The 27,479-nt window shown below is 36.9% G+C and overlaps 1 protein-coding gene across 18 annotated transcripts in view; it reads right to left on the bottom strand.

Moving 5' to 3' along the window:
- Window positions 1–27,479, bottom strand: part of ITSN2 (intersectin 2) — a 160,841-nt gene that overhangs the window by 52,342 nt on the left and 81,020 nt on the right. For all 18 annotated transcript variants that reach the window (XR_016395308.1, XM_089922440.1, XM_089922436.1 and 15 more), the window contains 8 exons: window positions 25,758–25,894; window positions 22,043–22,179; window positions 20,892–20,989; window positions 12,882–13,051; window positions 12,431–12,575; window positions 9,650–9,855; window positions 7,397–7,461; window positions 5,108–5,274 (listed from right to left, as the gene is read on the bottom strand). Coding sequence is in view for 17 of the 18 variants with exons in the window: in XM_089922440.1 (XP_089778566.1) it covers window positions 5,108–5,274; window positions 7,397–7,461; window positions 9,650–9,855; window positions 12,431–12,575; window positions 12,882–13,051; window positions 20,892–20,989; window positions 22,043–22,179; window positions 25,758–25,894 (1,125 nt within the window). In the remaining variant the exon portion in view is untranslated. The remainder of the gene's footprint in view (window positions 1–5,107; window positions 5,275–7,396; window positions 7,462–9,649; window positions 9,856–12,430; window positions 12,576–12,881; window positions 13,052–20,891; window positions 20,990–22,042; window positions 22,180–25,757; window positions 25,895–27,479) is intronic.

The following is a 27,479-nucleotide window of genomic DNA, read 5'->3' as shown; positions in this document are numbered from 1 at the left end:
AGATGAAAAGACAACCCTTAGAATGGGAGAAAATATTTGCAAACGAATCAACAGACAAAGGATTAACCTCCAAAATATATAAACAGCTCACGCAGCTCAATACTAAAAAAGCAACAACCCAATCCAAAAATGGGCAGAAGACCTAAATAGACATTTCTCCAAAGAAGACATACAGATGGCCAAGAGGTATGTGAAAAGCTGCTCAACCTCACTGATTATTAGAGAAATGCAAATCAAAACTACAATGAGGTAATACCTCACACCAGTTAGAATGGGCATCATCAGAAAATCTACAAACAGCAAATGCTGGAGAGGGTGTGGAGAAAAGGGAACCCTCTTGCACTGTTGGTGGGAATGTAAACTGATACAGCCACTATGGAGAACAGTATGGAGGTTCCTTAAGCAACTAAAAATAGAATTACCATATGATCCAGCAATCCCACTACTGGGCACATACCCTGAGAAAACCATAATTCAAAAAGACACATGCACCCCAATGTTCATTGCAGCTCTATTTACAATACCCAGGTCGTGGAAGCAACCTAAATGCCCATCAACAGATGAATGGATAAAGAAGATGTGGTACATATATACAATGGAATATTACTCAGCCATAAAAAGGAATGAAATTGGGTTATTTGTTGAGACATAGATGGATCTAGAGACTGTCAAACAGAGTGAAGTAAGTGAAGTAAGTCAGAAAGAGAAAAACAAATATTGTATATTAATGCATATATGTGGAACCTAGAAAAATGGTACAGATGAACCAGTGTGCAGGGCAGAAATAGAGACACAGATGTAGAGAACAAATGTATGGACAACACAGGGGGAAAGTGGTGGTGGTATGATGAATTGGGAGATTGGGATTGACACGTATACACTAATATATATAAAATGGATAACTAATAAGAACCTGCTTATTATTTATATTTATTTATTAAAAAAATAAATAAAATTAAAAAAAAAAAAGACCAGCAGCCAAGGAGGAAAGAAAAGGGTTCTAAGATTGTCAATTCATTAGATTAAACTAAGGTGTTCAAGTCAGTAAGCAAGGGGCTTGGGAGGCTCTAGGATTTTTGTTTTGTGATGTTTTAAAGTTTTTAGTATCTTCAGAGCTGAGTTACGTATTTGGTCAATCAATGACAAACCTATAGAACATCTATGATTTCAAGTTCTTAAAATGAAAAAGACTCAAGCCCAAGGAATATTACATAAGGGAATATTTTGGCTAAGACAATCAGGACTTGAGTAATATCTTCCTCTGTTTCTCAAGAATAACAAAATCTACCTTCTGGTTTTGGATGCAGTGTTTTAATTGTAGTCTACATCATTAATATAAGGATGTTAGAAGGGGAAAAATGGTCTTTTTTTTGGGGGGGTAGTAATTTTGCTGGAGTGAACTGAATAAATGGCAATAACTCTTTAGGGAATTTTTAAGAAAAAGGAAATTTTCATGATCAAATTCTGAACTAAGAAAGCAATGTAAGGTACTTTATTCTAAATTAGCACTTTACAATAAGGTAAGCACAAAAGCAAGGATTTTATATTGTTTTCCTAGCTGCAGAAGATTCTATTCAATTCCATGAAATACTAAGGAACAAAGGACTAGTATAACAGAGTGCCTACTACGTGGTAGGCACTGTATAGTAACTTACAGGGTATGTAATCCTCAATGAGGTACTACTATCCTCATTTTTCAAATGAGAAAACTGTGGTTCAGAGAAGTGAAGCAACTTGTCTGAGGTAAAATCCAGATCTGTCTTAATCCAAGGCATGCAATCATCCCACCTCCCCACTGTGACCCCAGGGAGTTAGCTAGTGTCTGATGATGGATATGACACTCAAAAACATATAACCAAATTAATGCTATAAATGCCTTTAGAGATACATATCTTGGTACTTAAAGGAGAGAAAGAGAGAGCGATCTCACAGAGCTGGAAATGGCAAGTTCAGGCTTAGCCTTCTCAGTAGAGAACAGTCTGGAATTCCTTGGCACAGCAGAGTGGCAAGCACCCAACCAGAACCCGTCAGCGCTGCCTCAGAGCCCTCAGAGACCAGTAGAGACACATCCCATCAGGACACGGGAGCTAGTTGAGTGTCCCTGAGAAAAGGCTCGGCCCAGCACATTTCTGGCTTCTGCTACGCACACCTGCTTGCTCTGCCTCTTGCCTGGCTCGCCGGCTGCAGCCATCTTATTCACTTGCTACCTTTTTCACTAATGCTGCCACGCGGGGTTTTTCTCAGTTCCTCCAAGCTCTCTCTCCCTCTCCTCCCACCTTAGGGCTACTGCATATGCATCTACCTGCAATGTACTCCAGTCTATCAGGATTTTTAGATGGAATCATCAGAAACCGACTCTGGCTGATTTAAGCCTAAGGGAAATGGAGTGTATTGGGTGGCTCACAGAACTTCCAGGAAGGCTGCAATACGAGGTCTGGAGATTAGGAAGAGACAAAGCAAAGCTGGACAGACAGAACTTCATGCAGAATCACACCCAGAACCAGCCTGAAGAGGGCTCTGTTGCCTTTGCCTCTGAACGCAATGCTCCCTTAGACAAGGATATCCTGGAATCACTGCTCCAAAAACTGAATGTTGCTACCACACTCACTGCCACCTAGAAGAAATTCTCAGCTCTGCTTTTTGGTATCACTAGTTCCTGATTCACTGCCTTGGACAGATGACTCTGACCAAGCCTGGGTCATGTTCCCAAACTCTAACTGCAAGGAGGGCTAGGAAAGTGAGTAGGTGGGCTTTGGAGAAGCCTGCCCCTTACCAAGACTCACACGTGGGAAGGAATTCAGGAAAGGAATTCAGATGCTAAATAGCCAAGAAGTTCCACCCCTCGTTTCTTCCCCTGCTTTGCATTTTCAAGATTGGCCTCCTTACAGTTCAGGTCTTTGCTGAACCAGCTCCTCAGAGGCCTTCCCTTGACCACCTCATCTTAAAAGATCTTCAGTCTGTTGTTACCTGCACCATGTTTGTTCCTTCACTGTACTTATCACAGTCGATCATCATTTATTTGGACTGTACCTTTCATGAGTACCTTGACTGCTTTGTTCACCTGTTTCCCAGAGCCCCCGACCAAGCCTTACACAGATGCTCTCAGTGAACAGCTGTTGAATGAACGAGTAAGTGCATGAATACTTAAGAAGGCAGAGACTCTACCTGCTTAATTTTCTCTAGATTCAATGTAGCTTTATGTTAAAGGAGTTTCCACACATTACACTGGGAATCAATCGAATTACTTTATAGGCACAGTCACAGTCTTATTAATTAGTACAATACCATGTTCCATTTTGTATTTCCATTATTATTACTATTATTACTTGAGTGGTATTGCTTATCTAATTGGCATGCGATCATGCTATGGATTTTCACTAGGCAGTTTCTGCTCATAATTGGCCACTTTTCTTACCTGAACACATAGAGATTTAAAAATATGTTTGAAAAGGTATATCTTGCTCTCTGTAACAAATCAGGTATAATCTTGTGTGCTATTATATGCCAAGTGTTTTCTTACAGAGAACTTCATAATCAAGATCTAGATGTGGCATTAATGACTAATGACTTCCCGGCTATGTCAGGATCTGAGATCATTAAACCTTTTCAGGAATGCTTCCCCACCATTACGCGGTTAAGTCCCTTAATAGTGCCTTAATTGGGGCTTTTATCGACTGCAGCAGCTCAGTAAATGTTTTTAATTCATCATTAGCTTTACAGTAATGAGTGTAGCCACTCAGTCGCCACTTCCAGCAAGCTGTCTCCTGGCTCCATGCCCCTGGACCTTAAACATGACTCTGGTCTAGTACTTCTCCACCACAAAGAATCTGAGACCCTGACGTCTAGAGTCTTATATAGATCTTTGCATTTTCCAGAATGTTCAACAGGGGCTTGGACACATGTTAATTATTACTCTGTTGAATGTTGGCTACATGAGTTTAGTGGCTATTTTAAAGTCTCTTTTAAATGTGTCTGTGTTCTCTCTCCACACGTAATGTAGTGCTTGTAAACACTGTCTATAGAACTGCATCTGGCTCCTTGTCCCACTACCCTGGGAAGTCTAGAGTTTATGCTAAAAGGGCTTATCCCTTCTAAGGGTCCTTATCCCACTCGCAAAACTGTGTACAATATTTTGTGTGTAGGTGAATATATTCAAGGAGAGGCTGTAATTTTCACCAGCCTCTCTGAGTTAGAAAAGTTTAAGAACTACTGCTCCAGAGGCTTCTAAATCTCAAATTGTCTGTCGGAAGTATAGGTGGAGAAAAATTCTACCTACATGCACACTTCCTCTCTCCCTGTATTCCTAAAAGGGGAGAAGTAGTGCTAACAGTAATGATAATAATAGTAATAATAAACGTTCATTGGACACATACAAAAAAATAAATAAAAAATAAAGTGGGATAGGTTCTTAAAATAAGGAAAAATATATACATTTATACATATGTGCTTATGACTTTTATGTGCAAGAGAATATAAATTTTAAAAAAACAGAAAAAAATAAAATAAAATAAAATTTAAAAAAGCAAGTTATTTATGTCATCATATAATGGGTTTTTGTTATTTCAAAATGAATTAATAAATATTTTTAAAATTTCTGTTTTAATTTCTAATACGGAAAGTATTGCTAGATATAATCCATATATTTTCAGAAATGTTGGAGTCCCTAATAATTTTTAAGAATGTAAAAAGTTCCTGAAACCAAAAAGTCTGAGAACTGCTACACTATATCATACTAGTGGTGGGATGAAATGCAGCAGGAACTCAGAGTGTGGGCTGGGTCACATTAATGTCAGAGCCTTAAAGATTTACAGACTTCTTCAAGGCAGTCCCTTGTAAGCCTCCCTGAATCCAGACCATTCCCTAACTTCAGTTATCATGAGGCCCAGTCCTATCTATGGCTCTTGTCCTTGGAATTTCATAGAAATAGTTTTGCCCTTATCTCTCTAACAGGATCCCTATAATAAACTACATTTTACTGAAGCTACCTTAAGTGGTTTCCTTGTAACCAAAGCAGCCTGACCAAAACCATATACATGCATCTGTTTTAAATATGAACCCTGATCAACAGGAAAGGAATGCTTCTGTTTCTATATCAAAATAACTCTACCTCGTGATCTTTTGGTTTGACGTAATTTGATGGAAAAATTCCAGTTCTATCTCCGATACTTCCTGTCCACCATTCTCCATCTTTCTGGGTCACCAATATTTCTTCACCTTCAGTGAAAGTCAAATCTCCAGGTTCTGCACTTGAATACGGATAAAGTGCAATATACTCTGTAGGAAACAAAGCAAAAAGAAACTAGTTTTGGTTGCAAGATTCAGAAGTAAAAAAAAAAAAACTGTTGATCTCCAAGATCTTGAGTAATTTTGCTGTAAAAGCCCTTGTGATTTAAGGAAACTTAATGTAAAGAGATGTTAAGGTAGAAAATGGAATGAAGTAATTATTTAATACATCATGTCACAGAGAATAACCCCAAAGCTACAAATAGATATCAGTATCTTTACAGAGAGTCAAGACATGAAAAGTTTTTTTTAACCTTCTTACATATAGTTTAATCTGCTAAATTCTTTTCTCTTTAATTCTTTTACATACAGTTATGGAAATGCCCACTATTCAGCTGACATCAGTACTAGAGGCCAATTTCCATCACAACGGCCCAGCTCCTAGCACAGTGCTTGGCACAGAATAAATGCTCAATAAATATTTGTTCATGAATAACCTTATGGGAAATGTCTAAGTTTTTATACTGGCTTTGTTTTTTTGTTCAGATGATTACTAGTACTTAGAAGAAACAGTCAATGACCAGGTTTTAGAAGTCTCTTTTTCTTTCTTCTAGTACTATTTGTATTTGTTGACATGAAATTTGCTCTGTAGATCATAAACTGGAGATGGCCAGAACCAGTATCCGGAAACTATTTACTATCCACATTCCCATATTATTCAATTTAGCTGACTTAAAAAGATGAAAAATGCTTACAAGGTTAAGGTATGTTGCAACAAGCCAGGTCCTTTCCAAAATGCTCCTCACTACTTTCCTAGGATCATTCCACTGCAGTTATTCCACAGTAAACCTCTGGTTGCAGCCTTGCTGGTGACTCGAGTTCCCTAACCTTTCACAGCTGAGCCTTGGCTCATACCTTTCCCTCTGTCCACCAAGCTTTCTCTTCATCACTAAGCAAGAACCTACTCATTGTTTAAGATGATTCAACATGGTCACCTCTGTGGATTCACAGGTCCTACTCAAAATTATGTTTTTGTTCATTCATTATAGAATTTATTACAATTATATGCCCAGCCTTCCCATTTTACTGTGAGCACTTGGGAAACTGTATTTTATTCACCCGTGTATATTTCAGGCTCTAGCATACAATCTCTAATGTAGTAGATACTGAATAAACTGTTTAATTTACCATTAAGCTGATTTTCTTGAGCAATATAAACAAAATGTACTTAAACTGTTCAACTAATTTTACAGTGAATATATAATTCATTTATAAACCTATACAACTATTAAATAAAAATATTGTCTGAAATAAGGGTGGACATTTTTCAGCACAATATCAAAATTAAGATACTCAAACAACCCAAAGGGCAATAAAAAAATTCTTTGTAATATTTATGATTAAAGTGTATCCCGATTTCAAATCCTACTTAATGATTTATATGGTACACTGTAATTAAAATGCAATTCAGGGGGCTTCCCTGGTGGTGCAGTGGTTGGGAGTCCGCCTGCCGATGGGGGGGATGCGGGTTCGTGCCCCGGTCCAGGAGGGTCCCGCATGCGGCGGAGTGGCTGGGCCCGTGAGCCATGGCCGCTGGGCCTGTGCGTCCGGAGCCTGCGCTTCACAACGGGAGAGGCCACAACGGTGAGAGGCCCGCGTACCGCAAAAAAAAAAAAGAAAATGCAATTCAGGGAATTCCCTGGCGGTCCAGTGGTTAGGACTCCACAATCTCACTGCTGAGGGCCCGGGTTCAATCCCTGGTCAGGGAACTAAAAATCCCACAAGCCGCGCAGTAAGGCCAAAAACAAACAAACAAGTGCAATTCATAAACAACTAAATGTACTGAAATTTCCTTATATTCTAAACATCTATAACCTAGATATATAATAAAAGGAAAACAAAAAACTTCATGTTATCTCACTGCAACACTTATCTATGATCTTATTTATTGAGGCAGTCTATGCTGAATTTTTATAGTACTGATTTTCTAAAAGCGTCAAGTATTTTCAGCTATATATTTTCTATAACCTCAATATTCATGTGAAATAGAGCGGGAGCAGGCTTTCCTAACCTCACTTTAATACTGAAGACACAGAAGTAAGGAGAGTAACAACTGTGGGAAGTCAGTAGCTAATTTGACTTCCATCTAATTTATAAATCGCCAAAAGCTCACCTTCTCCCACTGTACAGGCTGCAGAGGTAGGTTTCTTGTTTACAGCTGCATACAAAGCTTCTGGTCTGCCAAATATACGCACAAACAGATTAAAAAAAATAATAAAATAACAAAAAAAGACATCAACAAGTAAATAAAAAAGGTGATTTGATGAAAACAGGAGGTTTTAGCAGTGCATTCTTTTTAAGGGCTAAAATTAATTGAAATATTATCTCAGTACACAGGCTAGAAATACCCTCATATGCAAAATCCTAGTGGATTAAGAACTGCCTACTTACAAACGACTTAATTTTTTAAATCTATTGAGGTAATTTCAATATGATTTATAAATAGTTTTTGAAATGTGAGATATTTTGCCTTTCTAAAGTAACTTAAAAGACATGAGGCATTGGTAAATGGGCAGTTATTTGGTAAAGCACACATGGGACTTGGCTTGGTTTAGAGAAAAATAAGGGCAGTATATAAATTTTACTACTTGTTTAGAGCACAGTACATTTAAAAATATGTAAAAATAACAGGACTTTATTTTTACATTTTGGAACATACACAGCTTTTATTTCCAACTTAACCCAGGAAACTGTTTTCAAAAATCTGGAAAACTGTGGCATTTTAAGAACTAGACATCTGTAGAATACACCAGGGCTCCCCAGGACCTGTGGGTAAATTGTATAGTGAAGCAGTTTGGTTAACAGAGGGGACCCTTACTACAGCTCATGGGCACACTGAATGGACTGCTTTGATGAATTCTCCATTACCGCAGCATTTCGAGTCGCATGCCTTATCTGTTAGAAAAGATCAGTAATTGAATGAAGAGTTAGAAGAAATGCCCTTTAAGGCATTTAAACTTAATCCCTTTGTGTTTAAGTTTTCCTTCTCTGTAAAATGTCATGGAGTTTAAATAAGATAATTACTATAAAGGGTCTAGCACAGTGCCAGCATACACATCAGCTATGTATTATTGTTGTTCCTGTTATTACACACTCTAAATCTAAAATTCCATGTCAGTCTGAAAAGTAAATTTCTGCATTTGAACTGAAAATTGATGTATAGAACCTTAGCACTGAAAGGATTTTTAAAGATTTTGTAGTTTATTATTTTCATTCAACCAATTAAAAAACTAGAGACCAAGCAGGTTACCCCATACAGTCTGGCAAAAATAGCAGAATCAGAACTCAAGGCTCTTGATTTCCAAAGACCCCGTTCCTTTTCAATAAATCATTTTGCTTTTCTATTTAGATCAATTTCCATATAAAACACAAATGATAATTACCCACAGCTATATTAGAGTACTTATTTGTTTGTATTAAAGATGTTTGATGACCTGACTCCCTTACAGACTGGGAAACAAAGGCCAGAGACCTTAGCTGGTTTTGTTTTTTGTTCATGCAAAAGTTCATTCATTTGATTGTCCTTTCATTCGCTTCTCTCCTCATTTACTAAGTAAATATGATTGAGCAGTTACTATGCATTAAGATCACACTAGGTATGGAAAAACTGAAAAATGAACAAAAAAGACGTGAATCCCACCCTCCTGGAGTTTATGACCTAATAAGGGATATAGGTAAGAAAGTAAATAACTACAACACAGTGTGTCATGAGCCGTAAGAAACATGATGTTCAGGGAACTCTGGAGGCCCAGAGATAGGAACGCCTCACTCTGGCAAAGGCGAGGCCCTCGGTATTGATTTGTCTAAATATTGACAATTTACAGTAAATAATAAGGGAGAAACCTCCAAAGAAAATGAAAAATAACTTCTCTAACTGACCTGATGTTAGTACAAAGAAAGCAACAGATCTAAAATCTTAAGCACTTTGAAAACTTTAGGAATCTGAAATAACTAGAATAAAAGATGTTCAAAAATTGGAACAAATCATCTGAGGTATGATTTTTTTCACTCTAGGAATCACCCTCCTGATATCAAACTCAAGCGTAAACTTTTAATTTTCCTGCACAGCCAACTGTACTGTGGCTGACTTATCAGTGAAAATACCAACATCCACGCCTCATGTAAACACACAAAAATGCTTACTCTTGGGCTTCCCTGGTGGCGCAGTGGTTGAGAGTCCGCCTGCCGATGCAGGGGACACGGGTTCGTGCCCCGGTCCGGGAAGATCCCACATGCCACGGAGCGGCTGGGCCCGTGAGCCGTGGCCACTGAGCCCGCGCGTGTGGAGCCTGTTGCTCCGCAACGGGAGAGGCCACAGCAGTGAGAGGCCCGCGTACCGCCAAAAAAAAAAAAAAAAAATGCTTACTCTTCCCGCCTGACTTCACTCCCAGGGATGATTTTGACGTAAGATTTTGGAAACCATCCTCTTCCTCCATGCACCTCCCCAAACCACCAATTTTCTTGCTGCTCCAAGACAGTAATGATATCATGTTTTGAGAAGTTCAAGTGGTTATCTTTCTTTGCAGTCCAGGAACAAAGGGCCTGTGCTTTTAGGTTTTCTACAACCTGTCCCTGTGAAATCAAAACCACAAAATTAAAAACAAACAAACAAAAAACACAATGGTAACCATGATTTTTGTTTTCTAGTATATAACATACTTACTGTTCAAACAGCAGACCAGTTTGGTGTGGTGGTGACTTAATATCAATGGTGACTTAATCTACTAACCAACTTAAAATTATATATGACAGACAACCACCTGAATAGCCTTCTGTGAAGTTAAAGACCCAACAGCTACCATTCAAGGAAACATCTTGGCACTAAGTATCACAGGTATGGAAGGTAAACCCTGGGTATGCAAGAAGTGTACTCATAGATCCATCAAGTATGTATCACATAACAAATGAAAAGGGGAACCCTTTCTCTCCTCCAGTTTCCAAAGTCTCCTCACTGCAGTGGATTCTGTTTATTCCACTAGGAATGGAGATGCAGTTGTGATGGGCCTCCCTCCACTTTTCTGTTTTCTGTTTCATAACGTCTTCGTATTCTTATTCATCCTTCTTTCTTTCCTTCTTCTCTCAGAGGAAGGAGTGTTTTCATTTTGTTGATAGGGCTAGCCTCTTTACCTGTGCTCTAAACTTTCTATCATGTCCTCCCACCTTCTAACAATATTTTGTAACACTGTGAATTCTCTCTTGAATCTTTAACTTTCCACTTCTCTATTTACTTCTACTTCTTTTTTTTTAATTCTTAAAAAATATTTATTTATTTATTTGGCTATACTGGGATCTTAGTTGCTGCATGTGGGATCTTAGGTTGTGGCATTTGGGATCTAGTTCCCTGACCAGGGATTGAACCTGGGCCCTCTGCATTGGGAGTGTGGAGTCTTAACCACTGGACCACCAGGGAAGTCCCCTTACTTCTACTTCTAACTTCCTTAAAGAAAGAACAGTCTTAAACTTGCTTTCCAATTTCACCCCTCAGTCCATTCTAATTTAGCTTCTGTAACCATCACAATACTGAATCTCTTGGTAAGATCATTGATAACATCAGAGCCAAAAGCTTCTTGCAAACCCTTACCTTCTCTGATCTCTGAACAGTGCTGACATCACTAAAACCCCTGCAGTTCGTGAAGTTCACTCTCTGGTGATTGATGGCTCCTCTTTAGTCCGGTCTCCTTCCCTTCCTGTTTTACATGATTTCCCTAATCTTATTTATGCCTATGATTTCTCAAATCTGTATCTTAATTATAACTTTATCTTTTGAGCTCCAGACTTGTAAATCAAGCTGCCTGCTGGGCCTTCCCAGCAGGTTGTCCCTCCTACAAATACCTAAGTTGCACGTCTGAAATGTAATCACTTTTAGAACCCACAAAACCCACTCCTCTGGTACTGCCATCTTCTCAGTTACTCAAGCTAAAGACCCTGAAGAGGTATGTTTAACTCCAACTTCTTCTTCACTCTTCACATTCAATGAATTGCCAATTTTATGTTGACTCCTAACACTCTTTTAAGTCCATCTCCTCTTCTATATATTTTCATTACTGGTTCACATCATCTTGTTACTTAGCTATTGTAATATCCTCCCTTTCTTGGTCTCCTCCCTTTGCTTCCTTCCACCAATCTGGCCTCTACACTACTGCCAGAGTTATCCTTCTAAAATATACACTTCAACTCTCCTCTTAAAAACCTTCATGGGCTTTCCACTGCCAGTTGCTTAGCATGGTATTAAATGCTTCACAAATAAACCTCAACCTCTCTCTCCAACTTCACTTAACCATTTCTTCATGAATCCTGTACTCTAGCCACACTATAAACAATACTTGCTTCCTATAAACTCCTCTTGTTAACATGCCTCAGTGACTTTTCCCAAATTGTTCTTTCACAGGAATAACTTTCCTTCTTTGTCTGGTGAAAGCTTGCTCATTTTTGAAGGTTCGACTGAAATGCCTTACCTATTGTGAAGCCTGCTCCAATTCCCACAGATTGAATTGAAATGCTCTCTCCTATACCCCTCAAGATTTCATAAAATATCTTTATTACAACACTTCTCATAGTTATTTATTTATATGTTTGTCTTCATTAGATTGACTTCTTAATGGCAGAGGTTTGTTTTTTTTTCCATTAAATTTCTAGCACATAATAAATGCCTGGAACCTGTGGTCACACAATAAACATTTTTTGAGTGAAGGACTCTATTCTGACGAAGTCTGCAATTTCTTTTTAATAATGTTAATGTAACAATGCTGGCATCTCGGTTACATCTAAACGAGAGGCTAAACATATATATAACACAGTTCTCACACAAATGACTTACTTAAGGAAAACACAAACAAAAAACCCCAAGCCCAAGCTCTTCTTACAATAACTACAAATTAAGACTATAATCAGATTTGTAAAAATGATATTTTGAGCTCAGAAACCTTAGCTGGTAGCAACTTGCTACTATGAGAATAAATTGTTGGGAAACCTCTAATAATAATTTCTTCAACCTCGTATCACATATGAATGGTAAGAAAAGAAACTAAATGATACAAACTTTGGTTAGATGAGTAAATGATGGCCTTGTACAAAAATCTTCATTCTATTTTATGTGAACCAGGAGCAATGTCAAAGAATAAAACACAAGAAAATTAAAGATACATACCTGTCCGTGAATAGGTGATGTAGATACAGGGGACACAGTGCGAGTAAAAGCTGATTTTTTCTGCCATGATGTGTTAACAGTTAGGCTTGAAAACGATATGTTTTGATAATCAGTCACTGATGCTGGTTGATTTGAAGAAAGTGATCTATAAATATAACAATATGACAAAAGTATACTTAATTGTTCAGAATCTAACTAAGTACTACCAATTTATCTATTTGTATATAATATACATTGTGTTGAAACACAACTTGGGCAAAAAAAAAAATTTATGAACTACTGACCCATGTTTTTATTTACTAAACTTCAGAATTAAATTTGGAACAAAAGGTACTCTTAGAGAGTCCAGTGCAGATTAAAATATGATTAAGTAGCAGGTTGACACAAATACATATTAGGTGTTCACACATTTGCAGAGACGTGTAAACTCCATTATTAGCTAAAAACTTACTCAGAAGTTGAGGTAGCAGATAAAGACACTGTAGGAGGAAGTAAGGCCTTCTTAGGCGACACAGATTTTTCAGACGTTATTTTTTCTACATAGTTGCATGGAAACCAGCCAAAATTTCCTTGAAAACTACCATAAAGCCAACCAGGTTCTCCTACGGTTTTTTCATCAACCTATGGAAACAAAAAGTAGGGTTAACAGTGGTTAGAAAGCCACTTATTTACAAAGGAAAGAGATGCAGACCACTGTCCAGCAGCCTAATTTTCAGAATTAAGTCTGTCTAACTAAACAGCTAAGCACTTTCTACAGTAGATTATTATCTCTAATGATGGACAAGGTGCCTTTTTAAATTTAAATTTTTAATTTTATCCAAGTTAATACATAAAAATAGTTTACATTCCTATCAGAGTCTTTTTGAACTCTCTAGGAGAAACAGAAAACTTTTTCTGAATACTATTTTCCATCTGGTAAAACACAGAGGTGATTTATAGTTTCATTTCTTCTCCCAGACATTTCCCTCCTACAGTCTGGCATCCTCTGTCCTCACAGCACCCCTTCTTCTGCTTCTTGGTCCTTTGTCCTTTAAACACTGATGATACCTCAAGTTTTATCACTGGCTCTCTTACTTCATACTATACACTTCTGGAAGAGGCCCACTCACTTCTATAGTGATCAGTTCTTTATACGATATATTTGCAGAACTGACTTCTTTTTTCTAATGGGGTAAGCCTGTACTTTCAACTACTTCCCAGATATCTTCAACTGGATGATCCACAAGAACTTCCAACTCAAGTCTAAGATTGAACTTGTTTTCTTCCCCAGTCTACTCCTTCTCCTAAATTCCTGTATCTCTGTTATTCTTACCATCAAAGACTTAGTCATTCTAAATAAAAAAATCTTTGGATAGGGAGGGTGGGAGGGAGGGAAATGCAAGAGGGAAGAGATATGGGGACATATGTATATGTATAACTGATTCACTTTGTTATAGAAGCAGAAACTAACACACCATTGTAAAGCAATTATACTCCAATAAAGATGTAAAAAAAAAAAATCTTTGGCTCTTACCTCTCTTACACTTCCATATCCAAACTGTGTTGATTTTGCTTCTAAAAGCTCTTTCGAATTTTTTTTTTTCAACCCTACCCTCCTAACCTACTTCAGGCCTTTTTCATTTCACACCTGGATTACTGTAATCTTTACTCATCCTTCAAGATTCTGTTAACTGCCCCCAAACTAGGTCAGAGTTATCTCATACATACTGTCATGAGATAGCATGCATTATCATACTGTGTGATTCTTTATTTACATGTATCTCTTCCATTTGTCTGTGAGCCTTTTAATTGATACCCATTGCCCAGCATAATACATATTTGCTTAATTCACTGAATAAATATGCCAACTATGTTCTCCACTCCATTTTCTACACTTTTTAGATAACCTTTCTAAAATAGATTTGACAGTGTTTTACCGATCAAAATCATGTAGAATTTGTATGGTGATTCCATATCCATTAAGATTTTTAAAAACACTTTTTTTGAGGTGTAATTAGCATATTATAAATTTCACATTTAAGGTATTAAATGTGATAAGTTTTGACATACGTATACAGTTGTGAAAAATCACACAACCAAGATAATAAACATATCTATCAACCCAAAATGTCTCCTTTTGCTCTACTGAAAGCACTCCCTCCCACTCCTCCACTTGACCCACACCCCATCTCCAAGAAGACACTGGTCTGCTTTTTGTCATTATAAATTAGTCTGCATGCTCTAGAACTTTATATAAATAAAATCACACAATATACATCCCTTTCTGGGGGGTCTGACTTTTACTCGGCCTATTATTTATTATTGAGATCCATCCATGTTGTAGTGAATGTGAATAGTTCATTTCATTTTATTGTTGAGTAATATTACATTGTATGATGTACCACAATTTGTCTGTTTACCTACTGATGGAAGATTGAATTGTTTCCAGTTTCTGGCTATTACAAATAAAGCTGCTATAAACATTTGTCTTTGTATGGACATATGCTTTCAATTCTCTCGAGTAAAGATCTAGGAGTGACAGGGCTGGCTCATATGGTAGATGCATGTTTAACTTATTTTACTGATAAAAATGACTTTATTGAGATATAATTCACCATACAATCCTCCCATTTAAAGTACACAAATCAATGAATTTTAGTATATTCACTTATGCAACCATTATCACAATCAATTATAGAACCTTCTCTATTAAAAAGAAACCTTGTACTATGTTGTATCTAACAGTCTAAGAAACCCTTGAGCAGCCCAAAGCTGTAAGGATTTTCTCCAATGTCTTTTTCTAGAAGTTCTACAGTTCTAGGTTTTACATTTCAGGATTTACCTCTGATCTATTTTGAGTTAACTTTCATATATGTTGTAAGGAATACATCAAAATTCATTTTTGTGCATATGGATATCCAAATGTTCCAATGTCATTTGCTTTTTAGAAAAGACTAGGATTTCCCTGGTGGTGCAGTGGGAAAGAATCCGCCTGCCAATGCAGGGGACATGGGTTCGAGCTCTGGTCCAGGAAGATCTCACATGCCGCAGAGCAACTAAGCCTATGCACCACAACTGCTGAGCCTGCGCTCTAGAGCCCACGAGCCACAACTACTGAAGCCCGTGCGCCCTAGAGCCCGTGTTCCGCAACAAGAGAAGCCACCGCAATGAGAAGCCCGCACACCTCAACAAAGAGTAGCCCCCTATCGCCGCAACTAGAGAAAGTCTGTGCAGCAAGAAAGACCCAATGCAGCCAAAAATAAATAAATAAATAAATTTATATATAAAAAAAAGAGTATCCTTTCTCCACTGAGTTGCCTTTGCACCTTTATAAAAAATCAGTTATATAAATATGCAGTTGTAGATCCAGTTATTCTGTTCCACTTGTCTATTTTCCAATCTAGATACTAATACTACACCATTCTTATTGCTATAACTTCTATAATAAGCCTTATAATCAGGTAGCATAAGATCTCCAACTTTGTTCTTCTTTTTCCAAAGTGGTTTGGTTATGAATCAGCTTGTAAATTTTTACAAAAAAGTGGAAAAGAAGTACTGAGATCTTCCTGAATGGAACACTTGTAGGATAGAGCCTGAGGATTTGCCCAAACTGTTCTCATTTAAGTATTATTTCCTAAGCTCTGTATTTATCTAAAACAGAGATCATTTAGAAAAAAAATGTTAAAAAAAAAATATATGTATAAAAATTCTCTATTAAAAAGGGCTACCCTTTTAATATGTCTGATGAACTTAATGTGATTGAGAGACGCCTATATTGCTGTTTCTGTTATCTTGTGCACGAGACCTATTAGACGTGTGAAAATACCCCTTGGAAAAGAAGTCTGTGCTAATATAATTGTACATTCTATGCTGTCATACGTAGCATATCACATAGACAACTGTCTGGCTGTACTTGGAAGACTTTCTGAAATCTGATTGCTACTCAATGATTTTCTGTTTTAAAGAGTGTTAAACAGATCACATATGCAAGTAATAAGACCAAAAATCTTAACACCAATGTATACAATTAAACTGCATAGCTTATATTCTTAAAAAAAAAAAAGCCTGGTGGGAGTTTGACTGAAACTGCCTTGAATCTATAGAACAATTTGAGGAGAACTGCTTTCTTATTAATACAGAGTCTTCCAATCCATAAACATGGTATAGCTTTCCATTTATTTAGGTCTTCCATTTTTCTCAACAATACTTTGTAATTTTCAATAAACAGGTCCTGTACATCTTTTGTCAGTTTTATATCTAAGCATTTCATATTTTGTATGTTACTGTAAATGTTATTTTTAATTTCAATTTCTGAATATCCACTGCTTGTATGTAGAAATACAACTAATTTCTGTATATTGATCTTGTTTCCTGCAATTTTGCTAAACTCACTTATTACTTCTAGTAGCTTTTTTTTTAAGATTCTATGGGATTTTCTACACAATCATGTCTTCTGCAAATTAAATCTTAGTTCTCCATTTCCACTCTTGATGTCTTTTATTCTATGCTGAGTCACTGCAGATCCATTACGATTTTTATCCTAGAAGATCCCATCTCTCTAGTTTTAAGCTCTTCAAAGTTCAAACTTCTTAGTGTAGAATTCAAGGCCTCTGAAATTGTGGTTTCTTTGTCAAGTACCAACTTACCTTTCTAGCTTCATCTCCTAATATTTGTCCCATATTCTACGTAAGTGGTTATGTGACATTCTTTAAACACACCAGGCTCAGTGTTTTTGTTCAAGATATTCCTCCTGCCAGAATTTTGTCGGGTTTAGGGGAAAGAACACAGACTTTGGAGTTAAGTGAACCATGTTTCAGTCTTAGCCATGCCACCTGGCTGGTAATCTGCTGTAAGGTAATGAATATCATCTAAAGCCTCAGTTTGTTCATCCATAAATTTGGGGGGAAAATACCTGCCCTACCTTCCTCCAGGTTATTCTGAGGATTAAATTAAGAATATTTATAAAAGTGCTTAGTAAACTGTAAAGCTCTAAACAAGTATAAAGCATAATACTTTGAGCCCTTTCTCCATCCTATCCTTGGGGAAAATGTCCCCAGTGCTATTTGGTTGTGTTATTGCTTCATCTTCTGGGTTCCTATAGCACTTTATTTCTTTAAATGGTTAATCTAAACATATCACATTATATTTTGTACAATTATACATATTTCTTTTTTCTTCCTAAACTTTGCCTTCCTTATTCATTTTTATATATCCCCAGTAGGCACATGGCTAGAAACTCAACAAATGTTAACTTGAATAGACTATTCTAAATTAGATAAACAACAGATTCAAAGTTTAATTAATAACAAATGGATTTATTATCAGGTAACTTCATTTGTGTTTATGGTAAATAATTCTCATTTTAATGCCATATGTCTGGCTATTTATTACATCATGAATGAGATATTTAAAAAATCCCTCAATCTAAGCTGCTTTGGTTAATTACACAGATAGTATCATAACTATCTAATTACCATAAAATGGTGTTCTGAAATAGAACAAAGGAACCATTGATAAAATATTATCCTGTAGATCTAGTTAAGACTAGTTTAAAATAGCTAATCCAGAGCACTAAAAATGAAGGCAAGAACATAATAAACCCTGAGGAATATGCAACCTAAACCTGATTTAAATATTTGGTCTAAAGGCAAGGAATCATTGAAAGGTATGAGTACTGGCATTCAAACACTCACTTCCTCCTTTTCTTACAAACTTTTAAAAGCAAAATTTCTTTAATACTATTTCCTAATGTTTTCAACCTTCTGAAGAAGAAAAGGCCCAATCATTTATTATTCAGAGTTAGACCAGGTTGGCTCTGTAAAGGGTCAATTTTAACCAATTTCATACCTGTCGTTTATAATTCTAATTGATTTCTAATTGTCAATTTACATAGAGAGTTAAACTAGAAAAATTTACATAAATTCTCACAGGCCTAGGGAAACTATTACTTCAAAAATATCATTAACAGATAAGGATAGAAAAATAGGTTGTCATGAAAAATGTTGCCATGGTTCAGTGGAATTTATCATCTTTTTCACTTTCACTCAAACCTCCTCGGCCACCTTCATTCATTAAGTTGACCAGATGTTGCCTCCTGTCTTACCAACAATACAGAAGCCCTCAGATTTGACCTCACCTCTACCTCAGCACAAGTTATGATCCCATCCACCCCTTCGTCCAGCCCTCCAATCACGAAGGAAAATGTATCTAGCCCTTCCACCTCTCCCTCTTCCTGTGCTACAGACCCCAAGCCCTCAAGATTATCATGAATCTTCCTCCTCTCCATCCATTGGTCAGAACAGAGAGGTCTGACAGTGAGGCATGAGGTGCCTTCCTGAGTGCTCTGTGTTCTGTATGTTGAATTGAGTGGTGGTTTCAAAGATCTATATACATGTACAAATTATTTGAGCTGTACACTTATGGTTGTGTACTTCACTCAATGTAAATTATATTTTAATTAGAAAAAACACCTCCCTCCATTGGTGATTTACTCTTTCTGGTATCATTAACCCTTTTCCTCTGCAGATCCTTTCTATTATTTAAACTTGCTCAAGCTTCTGCCAAGTTAAAAAACAAAAAACAAGAACAACTTCCCTCAACCCACATTCCTCATTATTTACCACCTTTGCTCCCTCCCCTCTTTCAAAAGTCAAGCTCCTTCAGAGAGTTTCATATATTCATTGTCTCCTCTTCCTCCCTTCCAACTGTTCCTCAACTCACTGAAATCTGGCTTCTTCCCCCACCACTCCACTCAACTAACACTCTTCTCCTCAAGGTTAACAATAACTGTGCTGTTGTTAATCTAACGGTTATTTTTTTAGTACTGTCTTATTTTACATGTGGACCACTCGTCTCAAATGTCCCTGACACTAAACTCTGTTTTGTTCCTACCTCTAGTCATTCTTTTATGGCTCCCCCTCCTTTAACAATCCCTTCCATGTCCGTGCTTTTCAGGGATTGCATCCTCAGTCATCTTCCCCCTTCTTTATTACACCCTTGGATGAGCTCTGCCACAGTCGTCTTCAATAACCATCACAACACACTGATGACATCCAAACTGGCCTCTAGATATCTCTGGATATCCAACTGCTGCCTAGAAATCTGAAACTCATCCCAAACTGAACTCATTATAATTCCCACTTAAATTTCCTCCTTCTAATCTTCCTGTCTTAATGAATGAACACCATTATCAACCAAGCTGTCCAAATCAGGTATCTGGTAGTAACTCATGACTCATTCTTTACGTCAAAGATTCGGCAGAGAATACAAGCGCTCAAGAAACTCCAGCTAACATTATGTTCCTGCTGTCACTACCACCAGACTGGCTCTCTGACTGTGGGAGACGTCTGCTCTAAAGCTGGAAGCAGTCTACACCCTTTCTTCCTACTTCTTTAGGATGTGTCTTTCTCATTAAACCATAAACTCACTAAGAGCAGAGACTGTCTTGTTCACTATATCCCTAGCCTATCATAGCTCCCAACAAGTATTTGCTGAAACAAATAAAAGATATAACCAAAAATATAAGTAAGCTCTTGACCAAACAGATCTAGGCTACATTGCTTCACTCTTGGACACTACCTCATCATCACCAAGTAGAAGAGGAGGAACAGCAGGGCCAGAAGACTATGGACTCAAGCTCCTCAGCTGAGGAGCAGCTGTGGCACTGTCAGTGTGGCAATGGCAACAGAAGGAATGTGTAGCTGGGGATTGTCTTGAGCATTTGAATAGATGGTTCTGGTAAACCCTATTCCAAGTATCATTAAACATTTGCTACCTAACTGATAAAATACACCAAACTGGTGACAGTGCAGGTTAAAAAAGAAAACAGACACTGGCTAGGTATTCTAAGTAATACTGCCTTTATTTACTAAGAAGAAAACTGAAGCCAGGATTAAAATCGAAGTCGGTATGCTTCTAAAGCCTGTATTCTTTCCAGTAAATCACATAGCTCTGTCAAATGCTATTCCCTGCATCTTCTCTTATTCATTCATTTTACATCATTTGTGATTATACAATAAAAATCTTTCTGTTCCAAGGAACAAGGGTCTGTATCTGATTAGAGCTACAGAACTTAACTCCTTCAACTCTTTTAATGGTTGCCAGAAAATAACCAGCTCCCCCAAATTTCATTGGTAATTTATTAAAATAACAAAATATCACCTTTTATGACATAAAGCAGTATGGCAGAGTGGAAAGAACACTGGATTTGGAAATCAAAAGACATGTACTTGCACTCCACATTGGCAGTGTGCTGCTGACAGTTACAACTTGTGTTAAGTCTTCCTGCCTAGAATATGGCAATGTAATAATAACTGTCCTATGCAGCTCTGTGGTATGTCATAAGAACCAAATGAGGTAATGCTTAAGGTATATTTTTAAAATGGTAAATAACTATATAATAGTATACTCAATATTATCATAGAAAGTAATATAGTACATTGCATTCAGCTTATTCATGAGAAAAAAAGATTTTGTTTCCTACCTGTATTATATCACCAGAATTAAAACTCATTTCGTCATGGTTCCTTGCTTCAAAGCAATATAATGCTCTGTAATTTACCAAAGCACCGGCTGGCTCACCTAAAGAGAAGATAATTGTCATTATCTGCTTCTTTCATATATACACATCTTTGCTATGACTCAATAAAGAGCCTGAAAAGAAAAAAACTGAGCATCAAACAGTATCATGAAAATCCATTTAATATAGGCTTGTTAGAATTTAAATATTTTCAATAGTCACAGAATCAATATAAAAACAAACAAGGATATTCGTCTTAAGTAGGAGTCAGTAAAACAAAGAGATGGCTTGCAGGGTGTGTCACGCGCATGGATGAAGGAAGGTGGGGTGGTAATTGTCAAGTGGAGGGAGACTAAGTTCCAAGAGGCTTAATTTGATCTGTGAAGGTCAGAATATCACAGGGAAGAAGAGCACAAAAGGGAGGTCACAGACAGAAGGTTAGTCAGTAAACAGGGTTGACTACAGATGTATCAGTACGGTTCTAAAAAAAAAAACAGTACAAGAGTTCACAAGTGTACTTGACAATAGATGAAAGATATTTTCCTTTGCTCATTTGTAGAATAAATGCTTTAACTTAGAAAAATTTCAACACATTGTATCATTAATAAGGATTCAAAGGTTTGTGCATTCAGAAGAAATACAATAATATTTAAAGTATTTTAGAAATGCACTCTGGGGTGTATCAAAAACAATGTATATCTTCTGAGAAAATTTCAGTGTGCAAAGACTTAAAACTTTACTGTTGCTTCATTAAAATAAACAGTTTAGCTACACTGGTGGAATAAAATATTTTAAACTATTTACTTCAATTATGAAAACTGTGTCAGGGTTTATGCACTGTTAGTGACGCCTATCTTCTTTTCTTTGTGTCACTTTAAGATTTCTACCCTCAGTCTGTTTTTTCTTTTTTTCTTTTTTTCCTCAGTTTGTTTTAATAAACCCACGAACTTCTCATCCAAGTTTAATTTAGGAAAAGGTCTTTTCTGACTCTAAGGATTAGCATTCATTTTAATTTTCTTCTTTTTTTGAACCTCATCAGAGTCTATTTTTTTCTTTTCGCTTTTGTTGCTCTGTTTCAGAAAAATCAAATCAATTATTTTCATCCTTATCCTTACTTTGTTTCTCCTCAGCTTTCCACTCCACTTCTTGAACTTTTTCTTGTGTTTTTTCTTCTTGGAGTCGCTTTTGTTTTTCTTCTTCCTCCTTTCTAAGATTTTCTTTCCATAAGTTTTCTTTTCCTTGTTTTGCTTTCCTTTACATGAAAGAAAAAGAGTTTGCATAATGTCCTAAATTTTTTTTATGCAAAATAAAAATGTAATAGAAGATCTTGTTCCTGACAAACTAAAGAAAAATTACACATTTCTTATATGTTTAAATACAATCTTAGGGACTTCTCTGGTGGCGCAGTGGTTGAGAATCTGCCTGCCAATGCAGGGGACACAGGTTCGAGCCCTGGGCCAGGAAGATCCCACATGCAGCGGAGCAACTAAGCCCGTGCACCACAACTACTGAGCCCATGGGTCACAACTACTGAAGCCGTGCACCCTAGAGCCTGTGCGTCACAACTACTGAGCCCATGCACCACAACCACTGAAACCTGCGTGCTCTAGGGCCCACATGTTGCAACTACTGAGCCTGTGTGCTGCAACTACTGAAGCCCGTGTGCCTACAGCCTGTGCTCCGCAACAAGAGAAGTCATGGCAATGAGAAGCCCGCACACCGCAACAAAGAGTAGCCCCTGCTCGCCGCAACTAGAGAAAGCCCGCGTGCGGCAATGAAGACCCAACACAGCCAAAAATAACAAAATTTAAGAAAAAATACAATCTTATATAGTTATATATTTATTATATATAGCAAAGACATATTAGTAGGGGGGTGTGGAGAAGCCATGGGGGTCAGGGCTGAAGGGGAAAACCAATTAATCAATCAATTAATCAAGAGAGAAACTAAGCACAAGTAGATGAGCTAGGGAGTATGACTAACAATTTCTCACACTCTCAAATTTCTTCCTGCCAGCCAACCTCCCAAACCCAAGAAAAAAAGTGGAAAAAAACTGTAATGGAACTGTTCAGAAAACGAATCTAAAAATTATATCTAAATTTCCTTCCCTTGTCTCCAGATTCTTCACAAGGACTGCTGTCAAACTCTTATTCCCACTATCCTAGCTAATCCCTGTTTTCAGGATTGAGTCATTGCTGTGAAAATAGGAAATGCTGCTGGACAGATTATCTACTTCTTATATTATCACTTAAAAGTCTTTTTCATTTGTTAGATTTTAGATAATAGAGCATTTTTCCTCTATAGGTCCATACTTCTGTACATGTTTCTATGACATTTGATATAGCTGCAGCTTGGTTTCTAGCTGGTCAAGATGGTCTAAGATCAGCTTAGTTGTTTTAGTATTAGAATTAATGCTCACTGGAGTTCTTCTTGCATATACTTTTTATGATCTTACTGGAGGCAGAGCAGTCACCACTAATTAGCACCTTCTTCAAGTCTCAGCACACATTATCAGGGGCTATGAAGATTGTGACTGGATGCATCCCTAGGATTTGGGGGCATTTATGCCCCACCAAGGTGAAAGTCTTGGCTTAATTCCATATCTCTATTCCTATAATTCCTGGAGGAATTTGGAAATCCTGGATAATTCCAAAAACTGTACACCCACTCAGTCATGAACCCTTCCTCCTCATCCCCCAAATGTCTTATACTTCATACTCCTGGTTCATTATCCCACAACTAACTTCCTCTCAACCCTTTGCAAATCCTCCTACACCCTCTATCACTTTGCAGAGTGCTTTCTCTAGCACTTTCTGTAACTGACATCCAGCTCTCCTTTGAGGGGCATGCTTCTCTTGCAGTCCTTAAGCAATTCCGACCAATATTCCCTTTCCCAGTAACTTTCCCTGACACTCTCCCATGCCTAGGATGACCCAACCTACCTTTATTTAAATTCCCATAGCATTATAAACACCACTATCAGAGTACCTGCCACATATTTACTGGGATAAAGGCTAGAGAGTTAAGAGAATAAAAAATTAAATTTTGGTAAAGTTTCTATGTGCGTGTTTGTGGATGAGAAACTGGTCCACGGCCAGAAGATGCTTCAGAAGTTGGACAAAGAGGCCACATCTACAATGTGAAAACCTGACTATTACCAATAGCTTAGGACGAGAAGGCAACATACCTGAGCAAATGGCCAAGAAATCAAGATGTAGTACTAAGACCCAGCTCTGGACCAATTCTACATGTTCTGATTTCTTCCCTCTACTAAAGCAGGATAATGTGCAAGGACAATGAATAAAATGAAAATGTGTATTACTAATACAGTCTGTTGGCCTGAAAGGAATTGTGAGCAATGATGGAGAGATATCTAGATACTTGCATGTGTAAACAGAAAATTCTTACTAGCACATGACAGTCTCCATCTCTGTCAATCAAGAAGATTATTTACTACTAATGAATGAATGAATAAAAGTTGTTTTATTTGAGGATGCTCTTCAGAAGACTTAAAATAATATTTGTGGAACATTCTGAATGTGACTAATTTATTTTGATTTATTTTGATGTCTGTCAATTTCTTTGACAACTACTCATTTTACTTTTTAGAAATGGACTTATTATATCTAAGGCAGAGCCCAAAATGAATAAATTCAAATAGAAAAAAAAAAAGAAAATTCTAACACAGAGACTGCACTGCACAGTTCCCTTGTGCAATGTTAAGTGGCACAAGTTAGGTGGCAAATAAAAGCCTTAATTTGAACTTTACTGTCTCCACGTCTATATTATTCTGGGATCTCTTGTTAGGGAATCACAAAAGTAGGGGTCTTAGAATAAAGAATATTATAGCTATTTGTTTAGCTGTCTGACTCTCCTACTAGAATTATGAGAAATCTAGGGGCAAGGAGTAACCCAGAGACTACCTGCATCGCAGTCAACAGTGACCACTCAGTAAAAATGTGTTTAAGTGGTTATTCTAAAGCCATTAAGAAAAGAGGCCTGCTATATGGTAATGTGTCTTTCTTGCCTTCCCAGTAACTATTAGCTCTTTCATAGACATTATTGTCTACTCTTCTCCAGGGCAAAGAAATGTTGGTTTATTGATATTTGTTCATTAATTATAATAATTTCTGACACTAGAGAACTTGGGAGAAACATAGGAACATATTAGAAATAGAATCTTACCGATAGAAAAAAAAAATCATGCAAAGTCTCTAAATGAATGGTTCTAAGCTTCAGATACCACAACTGTCTCACTTTTCCTTGCTATAAATGTAGGCAGTTGATATAGCTCAGATATATACAAAGAAGCCTGCATCAACATGGCATTTCTACACTCAGTATTACACTCTATAAAATTAAGTACTTGGTTTTTATGATTTTTCAGGAAACGGTAATGGATTTATTATTGAGAGAGAGAAATAATGAGTGCTTATTACCTGCAAAACATTATACTTGGTTCTTTAGTTTTATTTAATTCTGAGTTACTTATGAGGTATGCATTAATGTTTCTATTTTTCAGATGGAAAAACTGAGGTTCCAAAAGGTAAAGTGACTTAACCAAGATCATCCAGATAGTAAGTGGTAGATCAAGAATTCTAAATCAGGTCTGACTCAAAAGTCTGTATTTTTCACTAATGGAACATAAAATTGGTTACTGTAAACTCAGTCCACAAAAGAAGGACTGAACTTCTAAAATTTAGAATCTAATTAGCATCTTAGGATAACCATTTTATTCCCCTTAATTTTTCATAGTCAAACTAAAAATATGGGCAACAAAATTAGAATTCTAATAGCAATATAGTATAATAAATTTATCAACTATATTACCTTGTAGCCTCGTCTTCTAGTTTCTTTTTCTGTATTAGCTCTAATCTTTTTCTTTCAATTTCCCTCAGCTTGTCACGTTTGATCTTATAAAGTTGTTCAAGGGCTAACTGCTGTGTATTGTAGCTTTCTCTCAGTTCCTAAGGAGAAAATAAGAAGTTAACGTGGCATTGATTTAAATACTTTTGTCTTATGCAAAAATGTGGCAACTGCATTAAAAGATAAAAATCATAAAGCAAGTTTAACTAAAGTAAAAAGATTAAAAGTCTTAAAAAATCCAGATGATTGAAAAATTCTTGAAAACAGTAAGTATTTAAGGTATGTGGCCAATGAGGACAAATGCATGTTAAAATCATCTGCTTTTATATTAATTCATTTCTAAGGAACACAGAATCTTTCACAAGCTAATTCTTTGATTTGGTACTTCCTTTTCAATAAAAAAGCAATCTATTAAAAATACAGGGAAACAATTTGCTTATTCTAACATTTGAAGAGGAATTTTGCTCAGTCATATTTTTGACACATGTAGTTTAACCAAGTTACCCATAACTTTTACCCAGTAAAATAGTGAACTAAACACAGAAGCAATTATTCAATAATTTAATAATTATTCAATATTTATTTAATTTAAATAATATATTAAATAATTTAATAACTAAAAATGGAAAAGATAATATCTACCTAAAACCATGACTAGAATGGGCCAAAATAATGAAAAATATTCCAAAGAGGGATTAAAATAAACAATTGTTTATTGAGCATCTAGCTCTGTGCAAAGTGCTATAAAGATTCACAGCGATCCAATCCAAGGCCATCTTGACTCCCAAGTCCATAGTCCTTGTCTTCAAAGAGTTCAGTCTCAAAGTAAAGTGCCAAAATCTGGGATATAGGTAAGTGTCTTCGCAGAAACTTGTGACTATCTGTTCAGCATTTCCTTTCCCTCTTCTGCTAACTGCACCCTTCCTCCTTTTGGGAAGCTGATTTACCCCCCAATCCCACCCTTCTATGTGGTTTTGATGAGTCTGTCAGATTCAGTGCTCCTAACTCCCACCCAAGTGTGGTCACTGGATCTAAACAATCACAGCACCTCACCTCCCTGGCAAGAATGACTGGTTCAAAGGATGTGCACATGATCCAGGCTGGGCCACAAGCCCTTCCCGGGATTCAGATATATTGAAGAGGGGAGAAAGAAGTCTTTCCTTCACTAAACTCATTAAAATGGGATAAGGTAAACCTGGAGCTGCCCCACTTCCTAGTGAGGCCATCAGGGGTAGGAATGAAGTCAAAACAGGAAAGAGAGAAGCAAAGATTAGAGATAGAGTTGGAGAGAGAGGGAGTGCTGGGGGAACCAAATCTCCAACTTCATTCCTGTGTCTAGGAACTGCCCCGTCTACTGATTCAGTCAATGGTCTTAGTACTCTTGCAATAACCACTCTTTTCAGCTTAACTATTTTGAACTGAATTTCTTTTACTTGGAATCTATAGAATCCTGAACAAGGGAGTAGAAAAAGCCTGGGATAAGGAAGAGGAAAAAAAACCAAAAAACAAAGAAACTCCCACAAAAACCTAAAGTAAACAAAAGAGACTTCACAGCAAAGGTGGGAGCTTCAACAACATTTAGATAGAATTTTTTGGTAAAAGATGTCTTGGGGCATCTATCTACACACAAAAACAAAACTCCAAACCACTAACAAATGAAAACAACCTAAGCTCTACTTCTTAATA

The sequence above is a fragment of the Delphinapterus leucas genome, chromosome 13 (genome assembly GCF_059928025.1).
Source record: "Delphinapterus leucas isolate spDelLeu-1000000601 "Yukka" chromosome 13, BTC_Dleu_Yukka2, whole genome shotgun sequence".
Lineage (NCBI taxonomy): Eukaryota > Metazoa > Chordata > Mammalia > Artiodactyla > Monodontidae > Delphinapterus > Delphinapterus leucas.
This window is presented reverse-complemented; position numbering and strand designations above follow the sequence as displayed.